The sequence below is a fragment of the Lynx canadensis genome, chromosome A3, assembly GCF_007474595.2.
Source record: "Lynx canadensis isolate LIC74 chromosome A3, mLynCan4.pri.v2, whole genome shotgun sequence".
Lineage (NCBI taxonomy): Eukaryota > Metazoa > Chordata > Mammalia > Carnivora > Felidae > Lynx > Lynx canadensis.
Window position 1 is genome coordinate 116790883 of NC_044305.1, and position 26756 is coordinate 116817638.

The window sequence follows — 26756 nt, forward strand, 5'->3', positions numbered from 1 at the left end:
TAGAAGCTGTGTGACCTTGGGTACATCTCTGACTCCCCATTTGCCCTTCTGTAAGATGAAAGTAGTCACATCACGGGGTTGTCCAAACATTCAGTGACGTAACTTACATAAAATGCCAAGAAAGTACCTGGCCCATAACTTACTTCTGTTTCCCCTTCCTTTTCAGCTAATGATGTGGAAGCGTAGCCTAGTCTACGCTGACCTAGTCTAAAAGCAGACCACCACACTTGCAGCTCTGTTATCAGTACCTCATGCATCCGGCAGACATCTTCACTGCGCTTTGCCCCACCCCCTGCCATCCCTACAGTAAGGAGCTCAAGATGGTCTTTGCAAATTTTCTGGCGGTGGTGAAAATACTTAGCACTGAACTTTCGAGGGCCATCTTGTTCCAGCTCCTTGTTCCAAAGTGGTTGCATCAAAACAACCAAGTCAAAATATCTTCTCCGCAACCCTGCCCAGCCCGGCTCCGCCCTGCCCTATCATCAGTTTGGTGCGGCGAGGGAGGTGAGGAGGGGTCACAACCCAGGTGGGGACGTCACCACCAGCATGCCCACCTTGGGCCCCACCTAGGCAGTGGTGCAGAGAGGCCAATGCAGCCCCAACTCAGAGTGGTGAGGCCAGCCCCAGCCCCACTCAGGGTACCAGAGATCCCTGTCCTGCCACACTTGCCGAGGGACCTGCTCAATCAAGATCACTTCCTATCTGCACATTGCACAGCTCCTGTTCTTTTTCTCCTCCACTAGACCTTTGTGAAAAGACATGACACTTCTAGAAAAAAGACTTCAGGGGCGCCTGGGTGGCGCAGTCGGTTAAGCGTCCGACTTCAGCCAGGTCACGATCTCGCGCTCAGTGAGTTCGAGCCCCGCGTCAGGCTCTGGGCTGATGGCTCGGAGCCTGGAGCCTGCTTCCGATTCTGTGTCTCCCTCTCTCTCTGCCCCTCCCCCATTCATGCTCTGTCTCTCTCTGTCCCAAAAATAAATAAACGTTGAAAAAAAATTTAAAAAAAAAAAGAAAAAAGACTTCAGACCTCTCAGGGAGAGAGTCACTGGTCTGGCAATTCCAGAAGCTGTATGACTTGGAAATTAGTTAATTAATTAATTAAAAGGATGCTTCTGGAGAGAAGACTAGAAGGAGGCAAGGGAGAGAATGGGGAAGTTAGTTGGGAGACCGCTGCAGGGCCCAGGCATTCCCTGGTAGATGGCTGACAGGGCTCTTGGTGGGTTCACCCTGAGCAGTTTGGAGAGAACCCGGCTGCCAGCTAGATACCTACTGATCCTCACGGCCAGGTAGCCTGGTGTCCCTGGCCTCAGGGTGGGTGGGTGGCAGGTGGGCAGGGCCCGGGGCTCACCTTGGGAAGATGATGCCAAGCCCTCTGAGAGCCTCCTTTTCTTGAGCTTGTCCTTGATCTGGGTGGTGTCCCGGGCCACACTGTTGGCCTCAGACTCCAAAAAGGGTGCCGGGTGGTTGGGCCCCAGAGATAAGGCAGCAATGTTCCTGGGGTGGCCATTCCTGGCCTGCCATCCCTTTGGAGGGGCATCCAGCTTGAGGCTGCCGGGGTCCACTTGTCCACTCAAGGGCTGCAACGGCTCCTCTTGCAGGACCCTCGGAGCTGGCTGGAGGGAGGCTGGGGGAGATAGAAGCAGGAGAGACTTGGCACACAGAGCCCAAGGCGGCACCAGGCACCAGCAAAACCTTTGGTGCTGCTTCCTTGGAACAGTCAGGACCTGTCCCGTGCTCCCGATCATTCAATGTTACTGTCACTCCTTGGGTCAGTTCATTCATCCAACAGTACCTGTGAAGACCTGGGTCATGAGCTACTCGAGACAAGAAAAGGGGACTCGCTACACAGCCCTTTCACAGCACAGATGTGAGGCCACAAATACTTAGGGTTGGCCTGCCCAGGGACCACCATCCGGCAATCTCCAGGATCCCAACCAATGCACTCGATATACCTGACGATACCAAATACAGATTGAAAAGAGAAGTTGAGGTGACTCAGGACAGATCGTGCTTCCGTGCAGACTCCAGGTTATCCAACGACTCACCCAACAAACACTCAGCGAGCATCTAGTATTTTGCCAAGCACTGTCCAGGCAGTGGAGGCACAGAGATGTGTGAGGCACAGCTTTATCACTGAAAGACTTGCAATCTATTACAGAAATAAGATTTGTCCCTAAATGGGTTCATTACAAGGTAAAATGTGATATGTACCATAAGGGTGGTATCAATAAAATGCTTTGTGCATGTAGAGGAGGAGGAGAGGGATCTGGAAAACCTTCACGAAGCAGTGATGTCTGAACTGGGCCCTGAAGGAGCTTAGACCGTGGAAGGGACAGGGAGAAAAAACAGAGACCAGCTTTTGGAATCTCTGCCCCACACAGAACAATTTTTTGGAGTGCCTTGACATAAGCCACGAGACCCACAGAAGAAGCCACAGATACTGGACAGCATCAGACCCAGCAAAAGCTGAAGTCGGTGCCAGCCACAGGCGTGCGAGGGGACTAGCCTGAAAGAGGGCAGGTAACCGGAACAAGCTAGCTTTCCATCTAGAACCCTGGGACTGGAGCTCTGCAGAGAAGGGGGGTCTGCAGCTGGAAGTTAGAGCAGAAAGTGGCCAGGAATCTGAATGAGTGTCCTGAAAATCACCGCTCCAGCTTCTGTCCCTCTAGAGGTGTCCACCTCCCCACCACCGCCCTGCATGCTGAATGCCCACCCAGGGGACAGCGGACCCGGTCTTTCCGGGGCACATGGATTCTCCTCGGGTCCTGAGGAGAGTGAGGGACATGCTGAGATCCCCACTTCCTTGTTCCTGTGGACCCCCCTCTGTGCACCTCATCCTCGGAAGCACAGAATTAAAGGATCCACCTAAAGCCAAGGGGCATCTGCAGCAGGGACCACAGTAAAGACAGCCTCTGCCAGTAGCTGGAGGGCACAGCCAGACATCCAAACAAACTCCTGTCCTCTCTCCAGGATGAGGCCCACGCCCTGCTCTCTGGTCACTGGTCCTCAACAGGCAGCTGCTGGTGGAACTCCAGTTCTCTGCCCCAAGTCCCCAGAGAGGCCACACAGGGCACTGGAAGGCCATCTGGTGTGACCGAGTCAGCAGGCCAAGTCCCCCAACCTCACCTTCTCCATAAGTCCGAAGCCTGGAGTCACTGCTTCCGCCCGGAAGTGCGCGGGGCCCGGCACTGGTCCGAGGGACACTCCCACGGTACACGGCCACCGGGGCTAGAACCTTGGCTGGGGACAGAAGCATGGGAAGAGCGTCACCTTAGCGTGCACCGAGTCCAGGACTGGGGAACAGACTGTCGGAGCACTCTGCCCCTGGGGGTCTCTGTGGCCCTTCCCCCAAACCAGAGCCTGGTCCACAAAGGGGGGGCCGCCACCCCACCCCCAGCCGGCCGCGGTACCACGATCCCCACCAAAGCCCACCACCCCACTCTTCCCAGCCCTGGATCCCCACTTCTCACACTCACCTGTCTTCTCCATTCAGCTTTGCTCCAGCTCCCCAGCCCCACCCAACCACTCCATACCTTCTTAACCTTCTTCAGGGCTCCCCTCCTCCACACCTCTGCCCTGCCTCTGTCCACTGCACATCTCACACTAGCTGCTTTCATGAGCCACTCCTCACCGCCACGCCTTTAATTGTCACCCTCATGTGGTAACCCCCTGACCTGTGGCTTTGGCCCTGACCTCTCCCCACAGTGGCAGGGCAGAGCATCCAATTACCTGCTCAACAACGCTCTCCTGGGAGTCCTCCAGCACCTCATCCTGCACTGACCCTGCATCTTCTCCTAAACCTCCCAACTCAGCAAATTGATTTGATTGATCCCTACTGCGGATATTCATCAAACGCTGTCTGTCAGGGACTCTGTCCCCCAGTCCCTGGTGATACAGTCCTGGGCAAGGCCCGAAGGCAGGTGGGGGAGACAATGAGTAACAAGCAGTGACAGTGTGGGATTGGGAGCCCAAGGAGAGGGGCCCTGAGCAGAGACGCAGGAAGCGAGGAGGGGGAGCCTCAACTGAGCACCCAGTACTTTGAGAAGCCTTGCCTCCCCTCTGTGCCCCCACAGTAGCCCAGGCATGCCCCATCTTACCTTCCCCTCTCTTTGCCTCTCCCCTCCCAGCCCTGCCGCACTCAGGCACAGGGATCATGTCCTGTTCATCTTTCGAGGACCTGCACTCAGGAGGAGCTTAAATGTCCGCAAGCTGAATCATTAGTCCTATGCCTCCATGACTCCTCCTAGGCACATCTCAGGACCATCCAGGGGGCCCTAACCCACCACAACCCAGCATACCCACCCCCAGGGTAGAAGGTCACAGGACCGGGAGTCGGGCATCTGTTCCCTTCCTGTTTCTGTCTGCTGTGTGACCTTGAGGAAATAAGTTAGCCTGAGTCTCAGTCCCCAGGTTGGTAAAACAAAGGAGTTGGAAAGGACTATGGGCTCACATAGTCACATCTTCATTCTACTTCTAGATTTCTAGGTTTTTCTTAAGTTTTCAGTACTTCCCACTTCCCCACGAGAATCTAATGTCCGACAGGATCTGAAAGTGGCACTAAATTACGCATTTGTTTTCTCATTAATATAGCAAAGTCCCAGGGTGCTCTGCCCCTAGGTCATGACCTATTTCCTGAACTACTCTGACATTCTGGGGTCCTCTACACTCCTCTCAAGTCATCACAGGGCCCCTGTTCCAACCCCCCCTCCCGAGGGAAAAGCAGCTCTCCACCTCACCAGCACCCCTTCCACCCATGGCAGGACCTATAGATCCCTTCACCCTCCAAAGGAAACTGAGGCTCATTCAGTAGGTCTGGAACCCCATCTCTTGAGGCTGAGCTGGGCACACTGTTCCCATTATCCTGCCCTGTCAGCTGAGGAGACAGAGACACCCTGAGGCCCAGCCACATGTCCTCTGGCCATCCATGTGCTCCCTCCACAAAACAGGTCAGCTCCTCAGGCAGCCCACCAGCACAGAGTGGAGGCAAAGCGCAGACAAGTTTCTAGAATACTCCGAGCCTTTCCCCAGGCTAGGGAGGCCTCAGACAAGAAGCTGAGTATGGAGAGCCAGCACAGCCAGCAGAGAGCCTTGGGCGAGGGCAGGAAGGCATGGCCACCGGCCTGGCTACATCTCCCAGGCAGAGTGCAGCCCCGTACCTGGGGGGACAGCATCACGGGTGCCCATGCCCCTGTCAGTGAAGGTGCCTGGGAGGTTGTCCAGAGGCAGCCACTACTTCCTGGGCCGTGAACGCAGTCCTTGGGGATCCAGAGGTCCACAGCTTGTAACATCGAGAGACCTATGGTAGGGAGCGGCTGAGTGAAGTGAGAACAAATAACAAACATTTTTACAAACATTTTTGTAAATGGTTATTTATTTATTTTGAAAGAGAGAGAGAGAGAGAGAGAGAGAGAGAGAGAGAATTCCAAGTACGCTCCATGGTGTCAGTGCAGAGCCTGATCTGGGGCTCGATCTCACAAACTGTAAGATCATGACCTGAGCTGAAGTCAAGAATCAGACACGTAACCGACTGAGCCACCCAGGTACCCCCAAATAGCACACTTTTTAAACCACTTTGCAGGAAGCCCATCAGGAATTGAAATATTCTTATACTGAAGAAATCTGCTGCTGAACGAAAGGACACCTCTTTTCTGACATTCTGACTCTCTTAGACGCTTGCAACATTCCAACTGCCAAGGCCACAAGACTGTGACCAAAGTTGGCTATGAAGAGTGTCACCAAAACCCACTAACCTGGATTCACTTGTGGCTTTGACAGGGACACCTTAGGGTCTCTGGGGAAGGTAGAATTTATCAAGGCAGAGTCTGATGCTCTCTTTCTCCATTAGTTTCTATTTTCTTCAAAAACTCATTTTCTCCGCCAGCTGCCCTCACGACAAATGTCGAGATTTATGACTCTGCCCGTCCCTCAGACGTCTGGCGGGGTCTCCCAGAACCAGCTCTCTAGTTTTCTCTCAGGATGTGCCAATCTCCATCTGCATGAAGTTCTTGGCCCTCAATCTCACCTCACTGACCAAGCCAAACTTCTGTCAGAGAGTCATTTCATTGTCCTGTGGCCAACTGCTTGACTACTTCAGGCCTCTTCCTGGTCTCCCTCAAACTCTGGGGTGTTGTCAGCTCTTGTCTTGACCAAACTTCATTCTCTTTCCATGGGACAAGGGTCTCACCAGAGACTCTGCCACTTTACACAAGTTTATAGTCTTTGCTGAGCGAAAGGTGACCGACCCATTTCTACCCTGACAGGCAGTGAGGTGGATGGCCAGGGCTGATCAGTGATAAAATCTGGGGTAAAGGCCACATGTCCCAATCTGCACTCTGGAGTAACTCCCTCGAGATATCATCTGGGAACAGGGCAAGATGCAGGGCCAGCTTCCTTTTGCTGAGCAGCAAATCCCAACTCAGGAAGTGAGAAAACCAGCCTCCGTCTGGAAGCCAGCCTGCCACCGTCCCCACTCAGGCCCCAGAGGGCACGGCAGCTCCTAGCAACGCTTCTGGCCCAAACAGAGGTTCCAGCCCAGCCTCTGCCTGGTCTCATTGCTTACGTCCTCAAGCTCTGAGGAGCATTTTCCTCGCAACTCCCTGACCTACTTCTGCTGACTACTAAGATAAGCATCTGGCCACAAGGTAGTGACACACAGCTGAGAATGTACGTGAGGTGCAGCATTTCTCCCAAGCAATGTGGTGGACATTGGTCTCAACACCCTGCCCCTTGCCCCAGTCAGCCGGCAAAGAGGCACACTCAAGAGATTGGCAAGGCGGCTGCTTCCAGCAAAGCCCGGCAGGAATGTTCCAGACGGGGACAGACCATCCACAACTGAATTAAAGCAAATAAGCTAGAGCCCAGGCTTTGGGGACAGTGAGAGCCGCAGGCCCCACAGACTCCTGCTGCCATATCTAACCAGAGCAGAGGCTTTCTTCATGAATTATAAGCAGAAAAGTGGTATTTAGCTGCAGCCCTTGTTCTCGACCTTGGCTGCAAATCAGAATCGCCTGGGAACTGATAAAATGACAGATTCCAAGGCCCCACCTCCGGCTCCTGCTGAATTAGTCTTCTAGGGAGCAGCCCACAGGGATCTGTTTGGTTTCTTTTTCTTAACTCCTGAGTGATTTTGATGTTCAAACAGGATTGAGAACCACTGGGCTGTAGTTCAGATTCACTTTCTTTTTTTTTTTTTTTAAGTTTATTGATTTTGAGAGAGGGAGAGGAGACCACATGCGAACAGGTGAAGGGCAGAGAGAGAGAGAGAGAGAGAGAGAGAAAATCCCAAGCAGGTTCCTCACTGTCAGTGCGTCCTCAAGCTGACTTGAACTCACAATGCAGGGCTTGAACTCACAAACCATGAGATCATGGCCTGAGATGAAATCAAGAGTCAGAAGCTCAACCTACTGAGCCACCCTGGTGCCCCCAGATTCACTGTCTAAGGGGATCTCAGCCCTGTTTCTCACCTTATGCTGTCATAGTGGTTATTGCTGCCTCAGTTTCCCCAAAGGGATCACTCACTAAGAAGCTAAAGAAAAGATTTGGAGCTGCCTGAGACTACAGATGAGAAAAGTTTCAGTGGCCAGCTCTACTGCAAAGGGCCTTCTGAACCAGACAGTCCCCTCCCCACTCGCCACAAGCTCCTCAGCGGGCAGAACGGCCATTGGCCAAGACAGCCGACATTACTCTGTGCCCGGAGGGACACCCGCAGTACAGAAAGGAAACCTGCATCCACGTCATAGCTTGCCAGGGCACCCCAGCAGGCAGACCCCCTCGTAGGCCTGCCCCTGCCTGTATCTACACATATGACCCCTTAGGCTCTCAGGGTCTACATGCAGGATCTCCTGCTCAAGGGGAGGTGGCCACAGCTGCATATGGACAAACAACCATGTCTTATGTCTTATGTGAGAACAATGGGTGGCCCCTCTCTGGGAAAATCATGTAGACCCATGACCTGGTGGGAACTTAAAAATCCATTTGCAAACTGTAAAAACCAAGATCTGAAATTCCAGCTCAAATGTAGACAAAGCTTTGGGGTTTAGCCTGGACCGTACTTAGCCCCTGACCAAGATACAATTCACTGAGCCCACATTTGCACCTTGCACTGTTCTGTTCTGGGCACCAAGGAGTGACTATTCCTTATTGGAACAGCCAACCCCTGACCTAAAGGGCTAATAGCCAATGGGTTCTGGGGACCAGGATTCTGTCCTCACTCCCTGAGGCTCTGGATTGCCCAAGATGGCTGACTCCTCCACCCTCAATCTCAGTTTTCCACCTCATGGAATGGAGTGGCCCAAGGTAACTGACCGTTGTCTGCTCTTTCCACTAAAGCTATGGCTACAGAGGTTCCATGGTGACTGGCACCACAGGAATGAAGAAAGGTGGCAGAAGGGACTCAGGTTTCAAGTGGAAAGGAAACAAAGCAAAGACTGGCCCAGTAAAGAATGTCAGCCCCAGGGACAAAATCCCAATCACCCCTGTGCTTTGCACAGCCTGCAGGGAGCCCGTGCCCCGTTCCACGTCCACTTTGCTCCCAAGGGAGCCAGGCAGAGCCCGGCTAAGTAAGAGCGCTTACTTAGACAGGAGGGCAAGGCAGAGGCTCTGAGGAGGGGTCAGAGCAGAGAGGCCCGGGAGGGGATGGGCCCCCGATCCTAGATGCAGCCCCTCCTGCCCCCTCTTCCAGGGGCTACTGCACGTGCAGCTTCCTTCGTGTGACTGTGACACTACCCATTCCACCTTTTAGAGACCTCTGAGAGACACGGGTTCTGATAAGTCAGAGTTCTCACCTCCTCAGACATGCTGGGTGGGAACAGTGGTGTCAAATGTCATGGTGGGTAGAGAAAGGGAGTAAGGGAAAGACGGCAGAGTGAACAAACCTAGGTTTGGAACCCCAAATTGTCCCCCACCGAAACATTCTCTCTCTGCAGAGAGGCCTCAGACAGGCACCCCTCCCAGCCCACACCCCTACCCAGTATGCTCCTGAAAGCCCACGTTGGGACACCTAGATCTTTGGCCTTGAGGCAAGACACAGCTGGGTTAACTTGGTAACTGACCCTTGCCCCTCTCATATTAACTTGGGAAAGTTCCTTAATTCCTCTGAGCTTTGATTTCTTCATCTGAAAAACCATCCTACCGAAAGGTTCTGTCAGGATTAAGGGAAGTCATGTACAAAAGTAATTCAGCACCATTGCTGGTAGATGGTCAGTAGCATCAGGTGTGACCTCTTCCTTTCCCTTCCCCTGCCCATAAGCTCTCTTTAAAGTTATGACGGGGGTGCCTGGGTGGCTCAGTAGGTTAAGCGTTCAACTTCGGCTCAGGTCATGATCTCACCATTCGTAAGTTCGAGCCCCGTGTCACACTCTGTGCTGACAGCTCAGAGCCTGGAGCGTGCTTCAGATTCTGTCTCCCTCTCTCTCTCTACCCACCCCCCAACTCACATTCTGTCTCTCTCAAAAAAAGAAATAAATATTAAAAAAAATGTTTTAATATATTTATGATGGGTCAGCCCTCTGTCCTTACAAGACAGACCCAGGTGACGCATGTGCCCCTCAGGTGGAGGAGACACACGTGTCTGTAGAGGCAGTGGCTCCAACTAGCCCGGCCGGGCCCTCCCGCCGTTCTCACCTGGGATGCTGTGCTGTGAATTCGCACCCACCACGACGCCAGGGGTGGGTCCCGGGCAGAGATGGGCACATGGGAGACCAGCAGTGCTGTCTGACTAGGCGCCTGGACACCCTCCACAGGAAAGCAGCATCCTTGTCGGGCCTGGAAGGAGGCAGGGTTCAGACGCGGAGGGAAAAGGACTCCCAGGCTGAGAAGACAGTCTGAGCCGAAACATGGAGGAACGGACTGTGAGTGTGGGATTTGGCAGGAGGGCCCGGGGCTGGAAGGCAGATGAGGGCCGATATGTGGGGACCTGCAGCATTCTGTCAGAGTCGGGGCATGCTCTGCCGGTAAAGGGAACTCTAAAGACTTTTAGGAGAGGGGCGCCTGGGTGGCTCAGTCGGTTAAGCGTCCGACTTTGGCTCAGGTCACGATCTCATAGTTCGTGAGTTCGAGCCCCATGTCGGGCTCTGTGCTGACCGCTCAGAGCCTGGAGCCTGCTTCACATTCTGTGTCTCCCTCTCTCTCTGCCCCTTCCCTGCTCATGCTGTGTCTCTCTCTGTCTCAAAAAATAAGATAAACATTTTTTTTTAAAAAAAGACTTTTTGAGGAGAGAAATGACAGTATCTGACTCCTGAGGTTCGTAGCCCCAGGAGCCATCTCCACCAAAACCAGGAGACTGATCCCTGCACCCACCAGACACACCAGGAGTGCCCAAGTGCTCCCACTCAGGCTCCTGCCTCCAGACGTGACTGGCACGTGGGCCAGCAGGAAGGCAGCTCACAGATGACGTGTCCCCCCCAGTCCGCCATAAGTGCCCCCTTCCCCGGGCCCCTTCACCAGCTTTGAAGCTAAACCCACTGATTACAGATGCCACCTCCCTGCCGTAATGGGATCAGGGGGGTCAGTACTCCTGTAACCCTCTGTCTCAAGACAGTAGCAGGTGCATCAGCTAGCAGGCCCACAGGAATGTAAAGAAATGCAGACAAAGTGCCAAACACAGCGCCTGGCACATAATAAGAGCTCCATAACCGTTTGCAGCATGCAAGAATGGAGAAATCAACATGAAAGCACATCTTCACAGACAGTCTCATTGAGAAGAAACAAGGGAAGGAGACTAACATTTCTCAGTTCCATGTTGTTATGCACCAGGCGCTGAGCTAGGTGCTGGCAAATATCACGCCATTTAACTTTTGAAATAGAGCAACAAGGCAGATATTATTGTCCTCGTTTTGTACATAAGAAGACGGAGGCTCAGAAAGGTTAAGTAGTTGCATCGAGGTAAGTGAAGGCCTCAGGGCTGACAATCTCTGCTCCTGGAGACAGAAGAACATGGTATTTCACAGCGCGCACTCAGGAGTCAACAGCCCTGTGTTAGATTCCTTCCCCTGCTAGTTACAAGACTTCACATACAACACATTACTAATCCCTCTGAGCTTCCGTTTCACTGCAAAAGGAAAAAAGTAACACCTGTCTCACAAGGTTACTGAGAGTATTCAATAAAATATGAAAAGCATTTCATGCTGTCCGGCCCCTAAGCAAGTATTCAACAAACAGTGGCTACTGATACTATTGTTTAATAACTATTTTAGTGTGCGTGTTAAGATGCGCAAGAAGAGGGGAAAATGCCCTGTTTGAAAGTTTCTGGGGCACGAAGCTACGGTGGCCTGGCTGAGGCTGGGTGGCAAAATGGAGGTGCCACCTGGTGGATGTCCTTCATCGCATAAGTTTTCTGGGGTAAGCAGGAGGCAGCAGACAGGCTGGGGCAGGACACTTAGAAAAGCAGCTCAAGTATCTATCACCTTGCTGGGAAATGCTCCAAGAGATCCCTTCTCACCAGAACAGAGTCTGTTAAGGAAGCAGCTACTTAGTGCCCGTGTCTTAATGACTTTCCGGGACAGTGTGGATTTCATGGTCAAGAGAACTTCTCAGCCATTTTTATTGCCAATGCAGCTAAGGAAGGTTGCCTTCCAATAGTTTACTGTGTGTGTTGGGGGTGACGGGAAACAGAGGGTGGAAGGGGAGAGCTGCATTTATATCTAGAGCTGTGACATTCAAAACAGCCCCCACCTCCCAGGAATTCTGATATGAATCATTGGTCTAGAAGACATGGGAAAGCCTATGGGTGAGAAAAAGTTTTATTTAAGCTGTGTTTGGAAGACAATGATAGTAGGGGACAAGCAGGGCTGCCCTGTGTGGTTGTTCAGGTTGGGCACTTCACAAGGCATCACAATTAAGGGGACCCCATTCACACTGCAGTCACCACAAACTTGCACATTTATTGCCCTTCTCTGACAAATAGAAGTAAAGTGTCTTGATAAAGAGATGTCTTTTTCTAACTCACACAAAGGCACTGTATGTGCAAGTGGTGGCCCTAGTGGAAAGGGTGTGTAATATATCCATAAATTTACAAAATTCAAAACCTTCTGAGCCTGCCCCACTTTTGTGTATCATCTTGATGCTAATATAAATTAGAGATCAGAATACATGCTAGTAATTCAATGAAGCTTCACCTTGTGTGGACAAGGGGTGCCTTCATCTGCTTCTCCTGTCACTAAACTGTGAGCTGTAAGTGACCTCGAAGGTAATCTAGTCTCCTGGCTGGCAAATAAGGGGTTAATGTGGGGTCTGGCTGTATGACACACCCAGGGCCGGCAAGAGCCTAAGCCTACCCAGGGGTCATATCCCTGCAGGCATCACACTGGCCACAGCTGACAAGGTCCTCAGCTTCCTCCTCCACCCTCCCACCGAGGCCTCCCCAAAATGGTTGGTGCGGTGCCTCGGACTGCGGTGCCTGGTCAGAGCCAGGACAAGGGGTTCCTGAGGAGGACTACGTTTCCTGGTGGGGCCGGGTGCCACCGTGTCAATCGTGCCTGAAGTTACACAGCCACTGGCTGAGACTCGGAACCTTCTGCCCTCCCACCCTGAAACCTCACCCATCAAGGTGTGAGTCGTCCAAGAGCTTGATCCTAGTGCTGAAGTCTTATGCAAAGTGGCCTGGTCCACTGCCCCAGGAAGGCTCTCTGCAAGGTTTCCCGGCTCAGGGACCCCCGCCCAGTAGTTGGAGCTCCAGTCATCAAACCACAGTCTGTGAGCACTTACAGGTACGAGAGGACCAGAAAGGGCTGAGAAGAAATAAACACCTCTTCCACTCAGCATCTCGGCAAGCTTGTGTTGGCCGTGCCCAGTGTCTAAATGTCTGTCACATTCCAGGAAGTGGCTCTTGACAAAGGTCTCCCCGTAAGAAGCTCAGCCGGCTTCAGACCACCAGCTCTGTCCTTTTCCAACGGCCCCGGGAGAAAGTGGACTCTGCTTGACCAAAAGCTCGAATCTTACAGGTGCCTCTCCAGAACGTGTGCCAGGTTTTGCCTGGGAAACTGAGATGGATTCTGTGGAGGGCCCTGTTCTTCTGTCCTTTTTATTGAAAGGAAAGCCAAGGCCCAAGAAGGGATGCAAGTTGGGCCCAAAACCAGAGGTTTTGAAGCACAGACACGGTGGAAATATCAGACTTCCAGATCGCTGCCCTGGAGCCCGGTCTAGTCTAGGGACAGATGGGCCTGGAGAGCAGAGAGAACAACGGAGGAGGCTGGGAAACAGCACGATGCTGAGCAAGGAGACCAGGGGAAAGGGGCCTCCCCCAGAGAGAGGAAAGTGGGGAGTAAGAAAGCGGCAAGGCAAGTCCCAAATCCTGACCAGAGAAGTGCTAGTCAGTCAGAACACTTGTGTCAGTCGGCCAAGATCGCCAACAACTAAGCCTCTGGATGGACGACACCAAGTGTTGGTGAGACCAAGAGTGGCCGGAGCTCCAACGCACAGCTGGCGAGGGGGACACGAGCACGGGCACGGAGAGAAGCAGCCTGGCTTAGGTACTAAAGATGTGCAAGCCCTATATATACCCCGCAAGTCTGCTCCTCGGCACCTGCCCTGGAGAAAACCTCACATGTGTGAACCAAGAAAGAAGTATGAGAACGTCCACAGCAGCTCTGATTTGGCAATGGCCAAAATGTGGAAACAATCCCAATGCCCAACAGGAAACTGGAGAAAAGAGTTATGGGTATTCATGCCGTGGAATATTCCACGGCAATGAAAATGAACAAATTACTACTCCCCTCAACGCCCTGGGTGGCCCCACGGTGTCATGTTTACTGAAAGAAGCCAGCCAGGCACAGAAGATTCCATAGGGTGCCATTCTGTTTCTATGAAGTTCAAAAGAAGACCAAATTAAACACCCTAGACATGCACACAAAGATGGTGAAACTTTATGGAAAAGCCAGGGGAAATGAGAATACAGTTAACCCTAGCAGAAGGGGAAGGGAGGTGGCTTCCATAAGGAAGGGGCCTGTGGGGGAGGCTTCGGGAGGCTGACTAAGGTGGGCATCTATTTCCTGACCTGGGCAGTAGTGGCTACACATTCACAAATTGTACTTAAAAAACATTTTTTTTTTTTTTTTGAGAGAGAGAGAGAGCACGAGTGGGGCAGGAGCAGAGAGCGACAGAGAGAATCCTAAGCAGGATCCACACTCAGCACAGAGCCCAACACGGGGCTCAATCCTACGACCATGAGATCATGACCTGAGTCGTAATCAAGAGTCAGACCCTCAACTGACTGAGCCACGCTGCCTCCCCTATAATTCTACCTTAAACAATTCATGAGTTTTATACATCTTTCTGTTGACAAGAGGTTGAGTATGCAACAAGCAATAAATTTCCAAGCATCCATGCAGGTGAGCAGAGTCAGGTGCCTGTGAGGTGGCCCTGAGGACAACAGGCGACCCTGAGGTAGGTCCTTTTTTATTTTTATTTTTCATTTTAAAGAGAGAGGCAGCACAAGCAGGGGAGAGGGGCAGAGGAAGAGAGAGATTCCCAAGCAGGCTCCACGCTCAGTGTGGAGCCCAAGGAAGGCTTGATCCCACAGTCCTGGGATCATGACCTGAGCTGAAATCAAGAGTCAGATCTCAACCAAGTGAGCCCCCCAGGCACCCCAAGCCTCTGACTCTTCACTTTGGCTCAGGTCATGATCTCAGGGTTCATGAGATCAAGCCCCGCTTTGGGCTCTGCAGTACAGAGCCTGCTTGGGATTCTCTCTCTCTCCCTCTTTCTCGGCCCTTCCCCTGCTTGTGTACTCACACACACAGTCTCTCTCTCTCTCGGAATAAATAAACTTTAAAAAACAAAAAGGACCGGTTTGGTTACAGCCCTACACATCCCTGCTGGTGGGACTGGGTGCCCCTGTGCTCTGTGACCCCCTTAGCACTGCACCCACAGAGCACTGGCCATACAGTCCCTTCTTGTGCTCCTCAAGGTCCCCAGCCAATGTGGGCCTTTGTCCTGGAGAGGTGGCCCCTAACACAGAGCCTTCCTTACCCCTCTGGCACCTTCGCTCTCGGCAGCCCCAGGGAGTGGGGCTTACCCCCAAACGGGGAGCTCTGCCAGCGGCCATGGCCAGCAGGAAAGGGCAGCCTGTTTCTTGGCTCACAGGCTCAGAGAGCAGCAGGCTCCAGAGAGAGGAAGGGACTGCCCCCACAGTGCCACAGCCTCTATCCATCGGTGCCCTTTGTCCTGGCTCCAGGTCGGGTCCTCAACACCCCTCCAAGGACTCCCGGTGGGCTGACCCATCCCCCACCCCCTTCCCCTGCACATCCCCTCCTCACCTTTCCACGCAGAGGCCAACCCCTGTCACTGAAGAAGCCCAGGCTCCGTGGTCTCTCCACGGACGATGTGGCCCAGGAGCCCAGGGGTGCAAGGATGAGGCGGCCCCACGCCTGGCCAGCCCTGGGCTAGAGGACAGGCCCCTGGCCCTGCTGCTGGTGCGCTGCCGGCCTCTACCACGCTCTCCTTGAATAAACAAGGCTGCATAGCAACCGCTGCTCTGAAGGAGCCCGCAGCTCCTGCAAGAGGGAGAGAAGGAGCCAGGAGACATTTCCCCTTGGCCTCATTTCCCCTGGGGCCCAGCCGGGCACTGGGCACTCCCAAGTGGCCAACCTGTCCTGTGGGGGCTGCCGGAGAGAGAGAGCCGGGCCCCGCTGGGTAGTGACCACAGCAGGGGAATGCATGGCAGGCTTGGGGCTGGGACCCCGCTGGCAAGGAACCCCTGGTTTTGCTGTAGTGGCCTGTGGGCCCAATCCGGTTCAGCTCTCAAGCTATTTCTAGGCGCAGAAGGGCAGGTCGTGTGAGCATCCAGGCCTTGGCAAGAGGCAGAACTGGCTGTGAATCCTGATCCTGCTTCTTCCAGCTGTGTGACCTCTGGCCAGTCCGTAACCTCCCTCACCTCCTGTCTCCTCATCTATAAAATGGGGGTAACAATACTGACTTGATAGGGTAGCCACAAGGGGCATGTAACAGACTATGATTATGTCCAGCCCATCATAGGCCCCCCACCTCAGTTAGCGCCCTTCCCCAGAAACACACGCATACCAGGAAGCCTGTGGCCTCCTCTTCAAGCCAGATCTCACTGCCCCAGCTTTCGGAAAATGTGAACTTGAGTAGCCCATGCATGCTTCCTCACTGGGCCCTTGCCCTTGGACGGAAACACCAGGCTCACATTGCCCTACCTTGAATGAAAATTGCTCCCTCCCCTCACCCTACCCACTTCTAACCCTCACCATCCAAGGGGCACAGGGTGGGGGCAGAGGGAGCCAGAGGCTTCATTGACTTCACGCAGCCCCGCAAAGAGCCACTCACCCAAGATGTTTTCTAGGCAGATTCCCGAGGGTCTTTACGGAGAAAACAGGCAGGCGTACGTAACACAGGGCAGGAGAGCTGGCGGGAGGCTGTTCACACATCCGGAGGCCCTGCTGACTGAATCAAACGTGTCCGGGGTTTACTGATTGAAACCTCTCCTGGCCTTTCTAGCACTTTCCTGGGTTCTTTCCTCTTCTCTGAGACACCACTGAGGGCAGGCCCGTGGGGGCCTCTCCTGAGGCCCTGGAAGGAGCAGCTTTCATTAACCACGCTTCACGAGGGGCCCAGGAGGGCCAGCCCATAAGCACTGAGGAGATCCCCCATGGCAGGCACCAGCCCCGTGCCAGAACCCCACAGGCCCACTGGGCTCCACGGGGAGGCTGCTCCCATCCACAGCCCCTCAGGGGGCAAGCTGGCATGGTGAGCTGAGCTCCTGAGCTCCCTTTAGCAGAGGCCCCAGGAAGGAGGTTCTTCCTCCCAACCAGGACCAGTGGCAGCCAGCAGCAGGAAGAGGCTCCTGGGTGCTTTGCAGTGGATTCCCCCTGCGAGGTAGGCGTGAAGAAACCCGAGTTTACAGATGGGAAAACTGAAGCCCAGCAAGGCAAGCCCTGGCCCGTGTTTCATAACGTGTAAGTGAGAGTGAATCATCAGTGGCGATGCCAGACAGGGTGGGGACGGGACGAGCCTGGCCTCCACGTCCCTGAGCTCTGCTGGGAGAGGGCAGGTGGGCGCCTCCCCACAAACCCATCCTCACATCACAGCCTGAGAGTCGGACCTTCCAAAATACAGATCCAATGGTCACCCCATTGGACACCCCAGCTGGACACCCCTCGTGGCTCCCAGTGTCCTTGGGAAAAGGTCACACCTAGCACCGCCTCCGACAAGCTCCTCCAACCTGGCCCCCATCCTGTCTTCCTTCCACCATGTCTCTTCCTGTGCCTCTTGCTCTCCAACCTGACCCCGCTGGACAGTTGAACATAAGTATCTCCTGAGGACTGCTTCGCCCCGCTCTCTGCCAGATGTTGGAAATAGGGGAGACTACTGTTTGCCCTTGGGAGCCGAGTGATGGAGAGAGACCCCCACTGCATGCCTACATTACCCATAATAAGGGAGGTACAGTTGGCTCAGCCCTTGAGAAACAGAGCCCTGGAGGCAGACTGGATCTGACCCCAGCCACCGCGTCACCTTGGACAAGAAACAAGCTCTCAGAGCCCCAGTTTCCCCACGTGCCAAGCAGGGAGGAGCACAGCTCTGCCCTCCTGGTGTGTTTGACCCTCGGAAAGCACTCGCACTGGTTGGCAAGGAACAGGCACTCGGTGAGTCACACGCTCACGGTTACCATGACCACGTGATGAGAGTGAGCCTGGGGGCCATGAGATGTGATGTCAACCTGAAGCCAAAGGGTAAGGAGCTGGCCAGGCGCCAGCAGGGGTGGGAGCTACTGAAGCTGCTGGACTCCCAGCCCGGGGCCCTAGGAGCCAGGAGAGTTGCCCCGATGGGCGAGTGGAGGCATGGTGGCAGGCAGCCCTGTGGAAGCTTTCTGGTCACTCGTCTGAAGAGATCCCAGAAGAAAGGGACTTGAATCCCCTGCCCCAGTACTTTGTTGTGATTTCTTTTATCATCCTTAATAAATACTTTCAGATCTAATTTTGCCTTCTTTCTTAATGAAGCTCCCAAATTGTTTAAGCACCAAGCCCCACAAAGCCTGGATGGACTCCTGATAGAAGAGTCTCCAGGGCACAGGCAGAGGAGTTCCAGGGGTGGGAACCTATGGGGCACAGGTGAAGGGGGTGAGGGAGGAGACCCCAGATCTCCACGTCATCTAAGCCACCTGAAAGATCCCCAAACACATGGCTCTCAGGACTCTTGGTTCTGTTTAATAGCTCCCCCTGCATAGCACACACATGCCCACACAGGCGCCCACACATGTGCACACACACATACACACATGTATGCACACACTCACACACATACACATGTGCATACACACATATACACACGCATACACACGTGCATGCACACGCGTATATATACACACATGCATGCAGGAGCACATACACACATGCACACACATGTATATATACACACATGTTCGCAGGCATGCACGCATGCACACACACACACACACACAGGGAGAATGCCATGGGAAGTTTGGAGTTAGGCTGCCACAACCAACCAACTACCAAAAGCCGGAAGCAAGCCTGGAACATCCTTCCCCAGCACCTTCAGGGGGGACCTGGCCCTGCCAACAGCTTGATTTTGGACTTCTGGGCTCCAGCACGATGAGCCGATAAATTGTCACTCTTCTCAGCTTCCCGGTGTGCAGGACTTTTTACATAAGGACCAGGAAACTGCTAAAGAGTTCCAGCACCCTTCCTGGGAGAAGCTTCCCCTCCTGCAGCAAGTCTGTGTGCAGGATATCTCCCACTCCCCTAGGGTCCTCTCTCCCCCTTCACTCCAGGCTCCCTGCCTTCTGGCTCCCTTGGGTTTGGCCAGTGGGAGACGGGAGGGGGCGCCAGGGTCCTATTCCCCCTGCTTCGGCCCTATGCAGTCGTGCTGGGCTGGCTGTGCCCCTCACTGGAAGGTCACGGCTCCTGACAGGCAGCCGGCTACGTTTCTGCAGTCCTATAACTAATCCTTTCAAGCCCAGGGGTGGTCCAGGTGCCCAGAATGACCAGTCAGCCCCAGAGCTTCCCCCGTTTCTCAGCATCCTGCCCACCCCTGTGTGAACCCCTCCAACCACCCAATTTGAGCAGGAGGCTGTCTCCGGCCGCTCCCTATGTTTCCTGTCATCTCACTGAATCTCTGGTGAGCTTATGACTCCATAGGGGTGTCCCCCACCGTTCTGTGAGTTTCCCGAACACAAGGACCATGAGTGATTGTCTCCCTACACTCGACACAGGGCATGAGGCTCAGCCCACCCTAGAAGGCACTGAATAAATACTTGAAATGAATGAATTAAATGGACTGACGGACTGTGCACAATCACAAGCTGGGAAAAGGGCTCTTGTACAGAGCAGATAAGTAGTCCCCTCCACAGCCACAGAGGACAGCCCTTGTCTACCCAGCAAGCAGCTCAAGATCTCAAAAACTGATATCCTAAAACTTTCAACACATGATTTGGTGAATGGACGATTACATTTTGACCCTATTTCCTCAATGGAAATGTCACTGGGGGTCCTCCTGGCCCTTAATAAATTAAATTGCTTCTATTCCCAGCAATGTAAAAGACCAGATACCCTGAACACACTTCCCATTGCAAAATATCTGGAGGTCTGATTAAAATATGCAAATAAGCATCTAAATACACAACTGAGAAAAAGCCTCTCTCCTACCCCTACACATATACATGTTGCCTCTGGCCGAGTCCCATTTCCCTTCGAGGAGCCCTCCTTGACACCCCCAGGATCTCCCCTGCTTCTCCAGCCCCTGCATGGACCTGTCACGACTCCACTCAGCACACTGAGCTTGGATCGTCCACCTGCCCCTGCCCCCACCCAGCTCCACACGCACCCTAGGCCGTAAGCTCCCTAGACGCTAGCCCCAGCCAGAGTGCCCAGTAGACCCTCAGTCATGTGATGGAAGTGACATGAACCCTGGTGATGTGGAAGACGGGACAGTTAGTGACATGGAGCTCCCTTTCCCTGCAACATTCACTGCTTTTCCCAGGAGCAGACATTGGGAATGTTACCTCCAGGCTATAGACCAGAGTCTGAGCACCATACATTATATGAAAGAGGGGAAGGGGGTCTGGAGCCACCCCTTGACCAGTACTGCCCCATTAAAAACCAGCAATGGGGCATCTGGGTGGCTTGGTTGGTTGAGCATCAACCTCTGCTTAGGTGACAGCACACAGCCTGGAGCCTGCTTTGGATCCTGTGTCTCCCTCTCTCTCTGCCCCTCCCCTGCTTGCACTCCATGTCTGTCTGTCTGTCTGTCTTTCTTTCTTTCTTTCTTTCTCTCTCTCTCTCTCTCTCTCTCTCTCTCAGAAATAAATAAACATTTAAAATTAAAAAAAAAAAAAAAACAGCACTGTCCTAGCCACAAGGAGAGGTTACCTCACAGGCAGCAGGTGGGGCAAGTCCCTCCTGGTGGAGACCCTGTGGGGCTGAAGGCCCAGGCTAGGCCTTGTGTTCCCACCTCTCAGGGTAAAGCAAGTCCAATTTACTGATGATTAGCACATGACCAGACCAAGGGTTCAAGACAAGGAGGCAATGGGGTTGGTCCCAGTCCTGAGCCTGTCATCAACTTTACTGTGTGACTTCTGGCAAGCCCCTGTCTTCCCTGGGCTTCTTTCATTATGAAACAAGGGGATCAGGCACTGGATGACCTCTAGGTCATCCTGGAAGCCAGATGCCCTGTATCCTGTGTCCCACCCCAGGCTGAGGAGAAAGGCTGGAGTTCTCCCTTCCTTCCACGTGCCACACACCCCCACACGGAGAAGTAGAACAGTGGAGCCAAGCTGGCCCATTTCTAGACTGACACTTGGACTGACTCATCCTCCCAAAATATCACTCATGTTCCTTCTTACTCCAGCCCAGACCTCAGAGCCCAGCCTATGAGAGCCGGGGAGGTAATGACTGCAGTACAGGCTGGGTGCAGGTGCTCAGACACTCTCAAAGGCACAGAATAGGCCCCACTCAACTGGCATCCCCCTGTGGCCTGTCTCATTCCTGGGAAGTTCCTGAGAAACTCCAAAATAATATAGGCAACCTGAGCCACAGGGTCAAATAGAGGACCAAGTCAAACCCTTCATATTACAGATGAGGGAAACTGAGGCCCAGAGGGTCTCAAAGGAAATCAGTGATAGTAACAGGGCATGGACTGAGGCTTTCTGATTATGCTGCTTCTGGCCCAGCCCCTCAGGAACTTCTCCCAAGATAAGCCAGCCCCTTACCCCACATGGGGCATGTCCCCTCCAGCCTTTCCCCCCACAGAAAGAGAGAACACAGAATGTTAGGGGAGAGAAGCTCGCTGCTCCACAGTCACAGGAAAGAAGATGAGGGAAGATACTTGTTCCTTCAATAATGGATGGATGGATGGATGGATGGATGGATGGATGGATGGATAGGAGGGAGAAGGGATGGGAGGAAGGAAAATTAATATGGGAATAAATGAAAAAATAAATGAAATGAAAGAACGAATCTAAAGAAAGAGAAATGGGGCACCTGGGTGGCTCAGCCAGTTAAGCATCCAACTTTTCATTTCAGCTTAGGTCATGATCTTGTGGTTAATGGGATCAAGCCCCACATCAGGCTCCACACTGTGTGAAGCCAGCTTGAGATTCTCTTTCTCATTCTGTCTCTGTCTCTCTCAAAATAAATTAAAAAACATTTAAAATTTTTTTAAAAAGAGAGAGAGATAAAGGGTAGAAGGAGAGAAAGAATCAATAAGTGAGCAAATAATTCTGGGAGCTACTAGAGAAAAAGAGTTTGATACATTTTTATAAGAACATGCAAAGAAATAAGAAAATTCTTAAAATGCCCCCACATTTCCGGTTTGTGAAAATTCATCAAGCTTATGATCACATTCTTAGGATATGTGTACATTTCTGTATGTTTGTTTTTCTTTTTAAGGTGCCACACAGCAGGATGCAGTGGGAATGGAACTTCCACCCCCACCCTTTGGCAGTGAGGCAAGGCATGACAGTGGGAGGCAGTGCCCTGCTCTTGCTGGGATGGTGCCAGTGGGGCCCAGTGGGAAACTGAACATCCATCCCTATCCAGATCTATGGGCTACACCTAGATAGCATGACTATCTACAGAAAAGGAGCCTGAATATGATCTCTAGTCTTACCACATAACACTCAAATACTCAAGATACAACTGAAAATTACTCTTCATACCAGGAATAAAGATAATATCAACTTAAATAATAAAAGATAATCAGTGATACAACACCAAAATGATACAGAAAATGAGGATTTTAAAGCAGCCATCATAAAATGTTTTGATGAATATACTCGAAACACATAAAAAAGTAGAAAGTCTCAGCGAGGAAATAGAAGATATAAAGAAGAACCAATTGGAAATTTTAGAACTGAAAAATACAACTGAGATTAAAAAAAACGCAATGTGAATATGACTATGCCATAGGGCAGAATCAATAAACTTGAAGGGAGAACATGGAAGTTACCCAATGTGAATAACAGAGAAAACAGACTGACAAGAAAGGAACAGAGCATCAGGGACTCGTGGGACTATAACCAAAGCTCTAACCTTTGTACTACTAGAGTGAGTATGGGGGCTAAAGAGTGTGAAGCTAAAAAGTATTCAAAGAAATAATGCCTGAAAGTTCCCCAAATATAGTAAAAGACTTTAATCTACAGATTCAAGAATTGAGAAAACTCTAAATAAAGAAATCTACTCCAGGAAATATCACAACCAAAGTTCAGAAAAGTAGACAAAGAGAAAAAAAAAATCTTGAAAGAAAAAAAAAAAAAAACCTGTTAGCTCAGAATTCTATACCCAGCAAAAATATCCTTCAGGAATGAAACTGAAATCAAGACATCCTTACACAAAAGAAACGAAGAGAATCTGTCACCATCAGAACTACCCTAAAAGAATGGCTAAGGGAAGTTCTTCAAACAAAATGGAAACAAAAGAAGGAAATTGGAGACATCAGGAATGAAGAAAGAATAAGGAAAGAGTGAAAATATGGGTAAAGGTAATAGGCCATTCTCCCTGGAGCAGGGCAGGCACGTAGAGTGAAAGAGAATGTTCCAAAGGCTTAAAAACCTTCACACACAGATCACACAATTGGAAACAATAAAGGGACAAAGTGAAGAGGTATGTTTGAGGCACTTTGAGACACTGGGTCAAGCAAGCTGCAAAACTTACTATCAAATGCCAACTAGTGTGTTTGCAAAGTTTCTTTATTATTTAAGACATTTTGAGGAGGGTTTTCTATTACTTAAAGGTGACAGTTTCCTAAATCACAAGGCAATTTGTGTACTGGAACTTTCTATCCAAAGACCCTTGTGCTGAGAACAAAACGACTAAAATGGAAAGTCTTGACAAATCCTCCTCACTAGGGGTGACACCTAATTTAGCCCATGTGAATACAAATCACATCTTTGGTGTGGACCTGTGTGGCATGGACAGTCCAATCAAAGAACCTACACATAAAAGTTGCTGCCCTAGGAGAAAGGCAAGCAGTGAGAGCTTGACCCCTTCTCCACCAGGGACTGGTAGCAGGAGCTGCTCTAGGGACTGAAAGGAAATGTTCAGTCTGCATTCAGATCTGCTTCTACTTACTGCACTGCGGGAAGGATATCAGCAAACCAAAGCCCATCCAGAGGAACGAGAATGTGACTACAAGGCCATAACATCACATAAGGAAGTGTGAAGACATAGAAAAGATGGACTCAGAGGGGAATGTGAGGGCTCCATTGAGCCACTGAAGGGATAATAAGCCACAGTGAAACTGGGCTCGGCTGCACAACTCCACAGGTCAGGGCACCACTTAACATACGTGCAGGACGCTGTGCTTTCTGGCATGCTAACGAATGGCTTCCCCAGGAAGCAGTGAACTCTCTATCCTTAGGGATGTGTGAGGAGATGGCAGCCAGACAGCATCCTTCCAGGATGCTTACTAGGGATCCAGCCTCCCCCCATTCAGCCTTCCATTCCCCAGCCCCCCACTAAGAACATTTATCACTCCACAGCTCTGGAATGTGGGGAAAATGGAGATGCAGTCCCCTGCATTCCAAGTGAATTCTGTTTCATTCCAGCTGCATTCTGGAACATAGAATGAATCTGGACTATATAGGGAATGTCAACCCAACTGGTCTATCCTCCAGTTGTATTTTGTGGAATAAATATGAATACAAAAAAAAATTCCAGTAAAAGTAGTTTGGGAAACATAAACTCAACTAATGTTGAACTAGTTTCTTCACTAGATGATGTCTCAGGACCCTTAATAGGTTCTATGTATTGTAATGCTTTAATAAGGGGTAGAGGATGAAGTGGTTTCCAAATACGTATGACCATAGACCCATATGAAGCAATTTCTGTATCTGTGTGACATAGAAGACCTGTTTGTTCATGAAATATGTCTTAGGACCAGAGTTTTGAGGAACACATGTTACAAATCAATGTTCCAATCTCTCTTAAAGTTTGCAGGGCAACTAGCCCAGAACTTGAGCCCAAGTGAATAACAAATTTGTAATTCAAATTTTTATAAATCATATTTTACCTCTTGGGACCATCAAGAACAAATCAGATCTCAAGAAAGTTGTTCAGATAAGTCAAGGTGTGTATCTCCCTCACCAGCTGGTACCAGGACACCGTTACTTCCCTCCTGAAAAGTCATCAGAAGCAGAAGAGAAGGAAAAGCCCTTCAGAGAAAAAAATACCCCAGAGAAGATATAAAAGAGAGACAGAACATGTCTTCCTACCATCACACAGTCGATTGAGGATCTCCCTGACAACCACCACCACCAATCTTCTCTCTAAAAATTATCAACTACCACAAATGCAAGCTTTTCTGAGTAATTTCGGCCCCCTCCAGACTACAACCGACAAACACTTCCCCAAACCACCCACCCATTACCTGAGGCACCAGGCTTCAAGGGCGTTTTCAAAGGCGAGAAGTCCCAGGCCCAGTTCTATAGTTTCCAGGCCTGCTGTTCTCCAGCAGCCTCAAGTAGTCAGCCAGGACTCCCCGGGGGGAGAGAGAGACAAGCAGGAGGAGACACCCACATCCTCTCCAAAGAGACTAACCAGGCCTGATGGTCTCTGGGTACCCAGCTCTGTCTGATGAGTATGGAAAGAAAAGACTCTTGTTTCTCACTGTCCCTCTGGGTGACAGTTACCATGGATATGAATCAATTTTGGGTGCTTGTCAGTTGCCAATTGAAAATAAAGAGCAAACTCGCCCTGAACCACAGTCATGTAGGGACGCATAGGCAGACAGCCTAACGCCAGCCGGGTCTGCTGATGGAGTGGACGCCAGCTGTGAGCTCACGGTAGGTCCTAATGTGGCACTCACGTGAGCACACGGGGCCCTCACAGTACACACGCTCTCACAGAGAAGCAGTGTGACGTAGATGGATGCTAACTCCCTCTACCCCTAATTAATATGCAGGAAACCAGAATTCTAAAGGACACCCTCCAGGAATACCCAAATATCTGAAAACAAGCCCATGGGGGCAGGCCTGGTAATGGGGCATTTAATAATCAGAGCCACCCTTAGTTGCCAGTCTAAGCACTTTATAGACACTAGCTCATTTATCCCCACAACAATCCTTGGGGGTACATACTCTAACTACCTCCACTTTGCAGATGAAGAAACTGAGGCACAGCGCATCATCCAGACAGCAGCGGTAGGGCCAGGATCAAAAACCAACTTATCTAGTTTCCTAGCAGTTCTCCTGTACTGTCAGGACGTCAGGGACCCAGCTTGTCCCGGTGGCCTTGTGCAGATCAGTAAATGTCTCTGTACCCCATTTTCTCATCTCTAAAACAGGAATAAAAATATTTCCCCTGCTTACGTCCTAGCACCGTTATAAGAATCATGTCAAAGCTAACCCAAATTTAGGGAAGAGAAAAAGAAAGTAAATTAACATTCACTAATCACCTACTATGTGTCAGAGAAGTTACATTGGTTCTTACATAATGGCTTGTCTCTAATTCTGCAAGAGAGATAAGGAAAACCATGTGTCAAAGACCTCATAGTCAGGAAGCTCAAGAGTCTGAATTCAAAAGGGGTCTATCTGGTTCCAAAACTTTTGTTTTTTATGTTTTCCATTGGTTTGTTTTTGAAAAATGTTTTTTAAATTTTGTTAATGTTTATTCTTGAGAGAGCACGAGCCAACATGGGAGGGACAGAGAGGGAGGGAGACACAGAATCCGAAGCAGGCTCCAGGCTCTGAACTGTCAGCACAGAGCCCGATGCGGGGCTCAAACTCATGAACCATGAGATCATGACCTGAGCTGAAGTCGGACACTCAACTGTCCAGGCACCCCTGGTTTTTGTATACCAACATGGTTACAAAAAGAACCCACTAGCATTAATAACCCAAGTGCCTTTAGGACTCTAGTCTTCTAGAATCCTCATTTGCCCCACCAGTGTGAGCATGTCCTGCCTCACTGGACACAGAAAGGCTGTGGCCTCCAACTTCTGCAGGTGGGAAAGGTGGCCACCCTAGCCCAAGACCCCCTGCCTCTGAGTCATCTGTAGCACCCACTACTGTGCCCCACATCCTGCCAGGCAAGTCCAGACCCAACATACTCACCTTTCAATGGGGCGAAAACCAGAATTGAAGGTGGCATGGCAAGTCTCAGCCCCTAGAGGTAGCATGCAGTGCAATGCAAACCTTGCAGAACTCCTAAAGCCCAGCCAGAATCTTCCTGAAACCTCTCCGTGCACAAAGTAGCCTGACGCTTCACCATAAAACACAGATGGACATTTGTCATTGTTGCTGCAAACAGAAATGGCACATCCTCCCGGCGACACCAAAGGGCAAATAGCCT

At 51.3% G+C, this 26756-nt stretch overlaps 1 protein-coding gene and 1 long non-coding RNA gene across 4 annotated transcripts in view; both read right to left on the reverse strand.

The window, feature by feature from the left end:
* TOGARAM2 (TOG array regulator of axonemal microtubules 2) overlaps positions 1–3409 on the reverse strand; it is a 38500-nt gene extending 35091 nt beyond the window's left edge. For both annotated transcript variants that reach the window (XM_032592703.1, XM_032592704.1), the window contains exons 1-2: positions 3127–3409; positions 1349–1624 (exon numbers count right to left, since the gene is read on the reverse strand). In XM_032592703.1, coding sequence (XP_032448594.1) covers positions 1349–1624; positions 3127–3256 — 406 coding nt within the window. In that variant the 5' untranslated portion in view covers positions 3257–3409. The remainder of the gene's footprint in view (positions 1–1348; positions 1625–3126) is intronic.
* Positions 3410–5071: 1662 nt separating this feature from the next.
* Positions 5072–15409, reverse strand: LOC116737992. 2 transcript variants are annotated; one of them, XR_004343442.1, is made up of 3 exons: positions 15252–15409; positions 9622–9762; positions 5072–5296 (listed from the first exon to the last, which is right to left on the reverse strand). It is a non-coding gene; the product is annotated as an uncharacterized LOC116737992 (long non-coding RNA). The 2 variants fall into 2 exon arrangements; XR_004343441.1 differs by having other exon boundaries at positions 5072–5312.
* Between the last annotated feature and the right edge of the window lie 11347 nt (positions 15410–26756).